We start from the raw sequence: 7,927 nt of genomic DNA on the forward strand, positions 1-7,927 counted from the left end.
CACTATGGGTCAGAATCAATTTGACAGCACCTAATAGTGCTGCTCTATGAACATCTTAACTATAGACTTTTTGGGTAGAATGGAGGTCCCACAACCCAACAATTGAATTAGATTATATGTGTGTGACCGCAGCAGTTACACCAAAATTGTTCTTCTCCCAACAGAATTAATCTTTAGCATCTGCTTCACTTTTCTATTGAATACAAAAATAAGTGACAACAGTACTGCTCAAGGAGCTATCTAGATGATGAATTTTTCCATTGTTTTTTTTTTAAATAAAGAACGTTATGGCAAGTTTCCTTTTGTAACAATTTTTTAAAGCTTTGATATTTTATCTGTCTGTACACACAAGACCATTGATCTAAGTGCATGTATAAAAAACCAGTTACCATCTAGCTGATTCCGACTCATAGCAGCCTTGTGTATAAAAAACCAAAACCAAACTGGCTGCCGTTGATTCCGACTCATAGTAACCCTACAGGACAGGGTGAACTACAGACATCCTTAAAAAAACAGATGCCAGCATACTATGCACTAATGTACACTATTTTTAAAAGAACGTACCTTAGAAAACATTCTATATATTTTTGTATGGCTGTAGCAGTCCCCTACTTTTGTGACGTCTTTAAGATAAACTCTTTGAAGTGAAAATGCTGGGTCAAAATGTATAGGTGTTAGTTCTGACAGATATTATCACCTTGCCTTCCAAGGATATAAAAATTTGCACTACTCAGTTTATTTCAACTGATTCAATGTATCATCAAATTGCGATCTTTGCCCAATTTGACAGGTGAAAATACCTCATTGTAGTTCTTCATAATTATTTTATTATATGAAATTGTGCAGCTCTAAAAACTGTGTGGTAAAATATTTTATAAGGGAAGTAGCTGAGAGGATTAGAACTAATTTTTCCAAGGCAATCCTGGACTCTATTGAGCACTCAACGTATCAAAGATTTTTCTAAAAATAAACCACCACAGACGCACCCAGGTACCTTTATAATAATCTCTTAAGAGTTTATTATAAACTAGTTTCGCAGGCCACAAGGAAATAAAAGGACTATGTACAGCCTTACAGGAAACAGGCAGGGAGCTGAGGAGGGCCAAGATGAGTCTAGGGCCTTGGTGGGCGCATTCCCGGGGGAGGGGGCCCTGTAAGGGAAACCAGACAATCCGGTGAGACTCCGCGAACAACAGCATAACAAACAAACAGGTCTGTGGTAAGTTGGCCCTGGGGAATCGGGCCCACGCCTCTGTGGAGCTACTTCCATAACTCTGTGGCCAAGGGTCAAAGAAGGCCTGAAGTAAGAGTAAGAAGTTTAGTCAGTGCCTGATCTGGAATTCGAATCCCCAGCCCTGCCCCAGCCTTCCCAATCCTGCAGTTATCAAGTGATCAGAGGGATTTACACAGCGTATGTGCTAAATGGGAACTTCTCGGGGACCAACTGGTCTCCTATGTTTATAAAACCCATAAATGGAAAACCTGAACTAGAAACATGGGGTCACCAAGTTTGGCCATGGGTTATTTTGGAAGCCACTATGCCTTGGTGGAAAGAAGTGGACTGAGAGTCAAGACACTGTACTCTCCCTGGGACCGTTTCCCCATCTATAAAATGAGGGGGCTGATCTGTCAGCATTTCTCAAACGGGAGTTAACCAAATATACATAGTAAAGAGTAAAACAGATACATATTTTTATCTCCAGAGCCCCCTCTTAAAACCATTATACACTATCGAACCAAAGGGCATGAGATAATTTTATGACCTTTCTTGGGGACCCTCTGAAGGCACCATTTCCCAGTGCCCTGAAGATACTGCCTGGGATGTTGAGAAGTACCCAAGTGCAGGGCTGCTCAACTGTTCTAGGAGGGGAGGCACGGCCAATTTTAGAAATGCTTGCTCCCTCTTTCCTTTCTGGACAAAGTTGTCTTCCAATTAATTCAGTTCCCTAGGCTTAAGGCCTGAAAGCCCAGAGGATACGATCTAAATCCAATCTTCCGTCCCATTTCCCATCCCAACAAGGCTCTAGGGAAGGAATCCAAGGTCACTGCTATAGGCACTTACCTCGCATACCTGGAGGAGGTGGCCGCATCCCCGGAGGGGGCATGCCCATTGGAGTCCCCCGTCCAGGGGGGATCCCCATTGGGGGCCCCATGGGAGGCCTCATACCAGGAGGTGGGCCCATCATGCCTGTTAAGAGACAAGCCCCAAGAAAATAGCTCAGTGTCTGTTTTGAAAAGGTAGCAGGAAACCTATAAAAGCTATCCACCAAGTTCTGAGACAGATGGACCATTCCACCATCCCAGCTTCTCCTAACAAACTGGGACTTGAGCCAAAGAGCTGGGGTTCCCGGTGGCTCCTGTCCAGCTAATTCCACGTCAGTCAGCCAGGCTGGATCTCAGAGTAATCCTGCTTAATTACACAAACTCATCAACAGTTTCAGTCAAGGTTACATCTCATCATGAATCCAGCTAAGGTATCTTGTATCAATCAGCACCAGTCTCCTCCTGGGCTCCTCACCTGGAGGGGGTGCTCCTCGGCCCATAGGTGGGGGAGGACCTGCACGGCCAGGTGGGTACTGGGTTGGGGCCCCTGCAATACTGGCTGTGGCAGCAGCTGCAGCAGCTGCAACAGTGCCTCTTCCTTGTGGGGTCATCACCTAAGAGAACCACAAGAGGGAAAAGGTTAGGCAGAATGGTACAGTATAGTGCAGCTCTCTGTCCCCTTCCCCAACTTAGTAAAGAAATAGTATGACCCCAAACTCCCTCAAGCTACAACTCATGGCTTCAGACTTCCTATCCAAAACCACCTGCCAGGGAAGACCAACCTTGAATGCCCAATTTCCATCTTCTAGACCCAAGTTGCTATGAGTCAGAATCGACCCACCAGCAACGGGGTTTTGTGTTGTTTTTTTTTTTTTTTTGGTAGACCCAAGTTAAGGATGCCCAATCCAACTCAGAGAAGGAACCTGTATTTTCATATACAACTAACAATAGGTTACAAGAGAGTTTATTTCAAATGTTGTTGTGGAATCAGTTTGCTCCAACAGTTGGCTAAAGTACATTTTATGTATCTCTTTACTTTAATAGCATCAACAATTTATAATGGCAAGTTTACCTTTTCACTTGATACTCAGGTCACATACAAAACACAGAGAAACACCGATAGCTGGAAAGTCACAGGATGGTCATTCTGAATCTCCCCAAACTGTGGACCCCTCTACCTTCTATTTTAGCCACTAGAAGCTGGTCACTTTCTCCAACTCCTCACCTGTTGGGATGGCCCACCAACCCCACGGACTGGCCCAGCAAGTCCTGCAGGAGCCTGAGGCATTGGAACACCAGCTGGAATTCCTCTGCCAGCTGCCCTACCAATCCCTGGGCCTCCAGCAGCTCCAGCAAGTGGTACTCGGGCAATGCCAGTCTGAAAAATAAAGAAACATGCTAAGATGCTCAGTGGCCTAGAGTACACTTTGGAAATACCATTGCCAAGAGAATCCCTCAGATTTACAGGGCATGAAAACAGCTCATTAACAAGATCCACCCTTATGTGCTAGCACTACTCCTCCGCTATGCAAGATTCTGTGTCTGTCACGCATGAAGCAGGCTAGAAGAACCTATAAGTCTAGAGGAACATGGTACAACTCAACCACTTATATGCACGCCTATGAAAATTAAGCCAAGAGCAAAGGGTCAGGGCTCCATTCAAAATGGTGCAGTAGATAAAACCATTTGACCTGGCATAAAGAGACGTAAGATTCAGTCCCAGCTCTGACCCTCATTTGCTAGGTGACAGTAAGCAAGTAAGCCCAAGACTCTGGGACTCCGTTTCCTGATCTGCAAATGAGGTGGTTATGCTAAAACCCATCAGTGTGGTCATGAAGGCTTACACTGGGCTACAAATAAAGCAGCCAACTCCACTGGAAATAGGAACCAAGCGACATAAATAAGTATACATTCTTTGAATCAAAAAATATGGTAACATCCCCTTCAGATATTTATAATTGGGAAAAATGCAATGTAAGGATCCAAAAAGGAAAATGGTCTAGGATAAACTACTCTGTACTCACTTGATGGACTATATTTAAGTCATTAACATGGTTTTTTAAAATTATACAGCAAACAGAAAAATGTTTACCACGTTAAGTGAAAAAGCAGAACACATGCGTATTATACGTGTTAAGTACATAAAACAGATATATGTGGGTAAAAATAAAACCAGTTAGGGTAAAAGGATTATTCGTTTAACAATGTTTTACAATGAAAAAGGGACAATAAATTTCACTAGATTCTGTTGTTTTTCTTGTGTGCCACTGAGTTGATTCTGACTCTTAGTGTCCCTGTAAGACAAAGTGGAACTCCCTCATAGGGTTTCCAAGGAGCGGCTGGTGGATTCAAACTGCCAACCTTTTAGTTAGCAGCCTGAGCTCTTAACCACTTTGCCACCAGGGCTCCAGATTCACTAATAGCCAGCTCTATTTCTAAATGTCACTTGGTGTTAAGAAGCAAAGATGGCCTGGGATCAGATCCCAGCTTCACCACTTACTAGGTGTGACACCTTGGTATAAGTGGGAATAATTCATCCCTAGACTGCTATAAGGATTAAATAAAATATTGAAGTGCTTGGCATACCTCACTCACTGCAGATGCTCAATAAATGTAACTATTACTCTGTAAGTTATGAACCAAAATACAGGCTTGCCCCACTATTCAAGTTTGCCTTCCGCCACTTTGCTTTTTTCCCTGCATTAGTACCTATTTTTGCTAACTCGAAGAGGATTTCTGCTTTACAGGGAAAAGCGAGAATAGCGTTTTCTGGATGTAAACAGCTAGCTCAAGGGCGTGTGGCCCTGCTGACGGTAAGCTCAGTAGGTAAAATCCAGGTCAGTGATGCAACACAGGTGACAGTCCCCCGTGATCATCTCAGTAACCTCGGGGGTATAGTAAGTAGTCTGGGAACTCAAAGTGCCATGTGTTCAAAGGGGGGCAGCAGGTCTGCGTTTTGGTCCAAGGTGCTACAGTCCAGGGCAGCGGGCAGCCTGGTCAGAAAGCCCAGTGGCTCCTCCCCCGAGGCCACTCTACTTTTGGACTGGGAGGGGCTGGGGGACCTATATGCACTTACTCCATTTTATTTGGAATTTCACTTAAGGCCCAGCTAGACTGTGTCATCACATAAGAAATGACTCATACAGTCTTAGGCACCTCTTCTACAGACTCACTATGTACATCAAGTGAGAAATACAGACAGAAAGAGGGCTTTAAAGTTAGAAATACCCAAATTCCATATCCCCATTTCTTACTTGCAGGCAACCTCTTTAAGACTCCATTTATTATCTACAAAAAGGGGGCAAAACCTGACACCATAGGTTGTCTGTGAAGCCTGTGATGAAACTCAGAACCCAATGCAGAGCCTCGCTCATGGCAGGTCCTCCTTCTACAGGGCTTCCTGGGCTTTCACCGGCACCCTGCGCTGACTTACATCTTTGGGAGGAGGTCCCTCTACGGTCATTGAGACCAGGTTCTCTCCTCGCAGCAGCACCAGACCAAGGACTCGCTTCTCCTCCCTTTCAGCTTGTTTTGAGTTCTTTGGCCTAAAGACAGGTTTAGGAGAAGAAAACAAAAAAGCAACATTAGAGAGAAAGTGAAGCTCATGTTCACCTGCTCAGAGGCCTCCAAGGTTTGCTTTACACTACATCTCCTGACAAATGGTACATAATCTTTCCCCTAGGACAGCCTCTCTGGATAGTCTTCACAGGCTGAATTTGTAATCCCTAGGTGAATGTCTGTTTCCTATCACACCAAGAAAAAACATGAATACACCAAGAGACAGGACAAGAGACAAGAAAGCCCAGTCCTAATCACATTGATTAAAGGTAGGGTTGCACAGCCAATTACTGTTAACTGCTGTCAATAAGTTGTACACCTGTAAAAAGTCGAATTGGCAAAATTTGTGTGATAATTTACATTGACAAAAACAAAAAAAGTAGCTGCTGAGGCTGCTTATATACAAGCAAGATTTGGTTCCTTGATTTGGAGGTTTAAGGTCATGATTTCATGGGACATCAAGTTAATTGATCTAATACTGTTTAGTGCTTCTGTTCTACCTTGTAGTTTACCACATAGTGCCTGGGGTCTTAAAAGCTTGCAAGCAGTCATCCAAGACACAATAATTGGTCTCTACTTGCCTGGAGCAACAAAGGAAGGAGAGTCAGGAACAGGAGGAAAAAATAGAATGTGTGGCTGACTGCCTCCACGAACAACTGCATCCTTTGCTATGAAACCAGAAGAACTGGATGGTGCCCGGCTACCATTACTGAATGTTTTGATCACAGTATATATAGAAAAATCCTGATCAAAAGGGGGAAAATATGGAAAGAATTTCAAATTCTAATGGAATTCAGACTTTCTAGAGCCACTGAAGCTGGATGAACCCCTGAAACTATTGCCCCGAGATAATCTTTAAACCTTAAACCAAAATATCCCTGAAGTCATCTTAAAACCTGACAAGAGTTTAGCTTAACTAGAAAGATTAGATAGGAACCTTAGGGGGCAGTGAGTTTATGTTAATGAGGCAGGAACAACTCAGAAAAGGAGGGTTGCACAGCTCGAAGAATGTAATCAATGTCACTAAATTGTACACATAGAAACTGCTGAATTGGTGTTTATGTTTTGCTGTGTATATTCTCAACAAAATAAAATTTAAAAAAAAAGTCCAGCCCTGGCTCAATGCTATCCCATAGCAACTGTGAAGCCCTTTCCCTCGTCAGGTTTTCTTTGCCAGTACCTTGTTTCCTCCCTTTAGTATAAGGCCTCGCCAATATCAGGAGGCAGCCTGAACAATTCCCCAAGTTATCTGACTCCTACCCAACCCACTTACGTGTAACGTCCTTCTATTACCAATTGAGCCCCACAGGCCTAAACCTCTGTCCCTCACATCAAAAATAGAAGCCACAAAGGAAAATAAGAGTTACCCACTTAAAAATTACACATCTGTTCCTCAAAAGCACAAGCAAAAACCGCAATCCCTAAGCAACAACCACAAAAGAAAAAGCATAATATAAATGAAAACTGGAAAAAATAACTGCAACAGAGCAGGCAAAAAAAAAAAAAAAAAAAAAAGTCAACATCTAAAAACAAGAGAAAGACAATGACAAAACACCCTGATTTTTAAATAACGATTTAAGAGTATCATTTTGACACTTTATTTAACAGTGATTTTGTCTAGATAGGGATTCTTTGCTTCTTTTTTAGCTTATGTAGACTTCCCTTTTTTTGAAAATAATGAACATGTATGCCCTTTCAAAATATGAAAAAAAAAACAACCAAACAAAAACATCTTCTGGGTATTTTAACTTTTTTCTCATAGACCTTTCTGTATTTTTAAAAACCATTTTATAACAAACTTTTTTTATTTTCAGAATAAAATCAACTTTACTTAAAAAATAGGAGGAAACCTTCTGGAATCATTCAACATTGATCTGTTGGCCCCTTCTAATCTGTAGCACTGCAGGAGTCCCTACAACATTTTGTTGCCCTGTATTTCTTGGCTTTGAGCCACAGAAGAAACACCACCCCCAAAGGGAATTCAGGAATTCACAGCAGTGACAAGATAATTGGGCCACTGCACGCAGCAGAAGAGCACAATAACATAACCGCTTTGGGCCTGAAGTTGCCTTGTATGGTAGAGCAATCTTTTTATCGCCTTGACGTCCTGTCCATACGAAAAATCTGTGTCTACATTTTTTAAATCCCTCCTTCTTGTTTTAATGTTGTCATCTTTTACATATTGACATCTGTTTCCCTATTTTCAGTGTTTTAGCTCTGATTTCCTTTTGTGACTTCCCTATCTGGGTTGATATCTGGTTGCTCTGTCCTATGTTCTAGTCTTGGGTTGTAATCTGATGTTACTGATTTTCTGATGGAGGACTCC

General features: G+C 42.5%; 1 protein-coding gene across 2 annotated transcripts in view; it reads right to left on the reverse strand.

Annotated features, from left to right (window-relative positions):
- Positions 1 to 991: 991 nt before the first annotated feature.
- The window catches only part of SNRPB (small nuclear ribonucleoprotein polypeptides B and B1), an 11,528-nt gene continuing 4,592 nt past the window's right edge, over positions 992 to 7,927 (reverse strand). Inside the window, exons 3-7 of one of the 2 annotated variants that reach the window (XM_004383002.2) lie at positions 5,477 to 5,588; positions 3,269 to 3,421; positions 2,519 to 2,657; positions 2,063 to 2,188; positions 992 to 1,151 (exon numbers count right to left, since the gene is read on the reverse strand). In XM_004383002.2, coding sequence (XP_004383059.1) covers positions 1,114 to 1,151; positions 2,063 to 2,188; positions 2,519 to 2,657; positions 3,269 to 3,421; positions 5,477 to 5,588 — 568 coding nt within the window. In that variant the 3' untranslated portion in view covers positions 992 to 1,113. Of the gene's footprint in view, positions 1,299 to 2,062; positions 2,189 to 2,518; positions 2,658 to 3,268; positions 3,422 to 5,476; positions 5,589 to 7,927 lie in introns of both variants that reach the window. The other variant, XM_004383003.3, reaches the window with a different exon arrangement.

Source organism: Trichechus manatus, unplaced genomic scaffold, assembly GCF_000243295.1.
Source record: "Trichechus manatus latirostris isolate Lorelei unplaced genomic scaffold, TriManLat1.0 scaffold00104, whole genome shotgun sequence".
Lineage (NCBI taxonomy): Eukaryota > Metazoa > Chordata > Mammalia > Sirenia > Trichechidae > Trichechus > Trichechus manatus.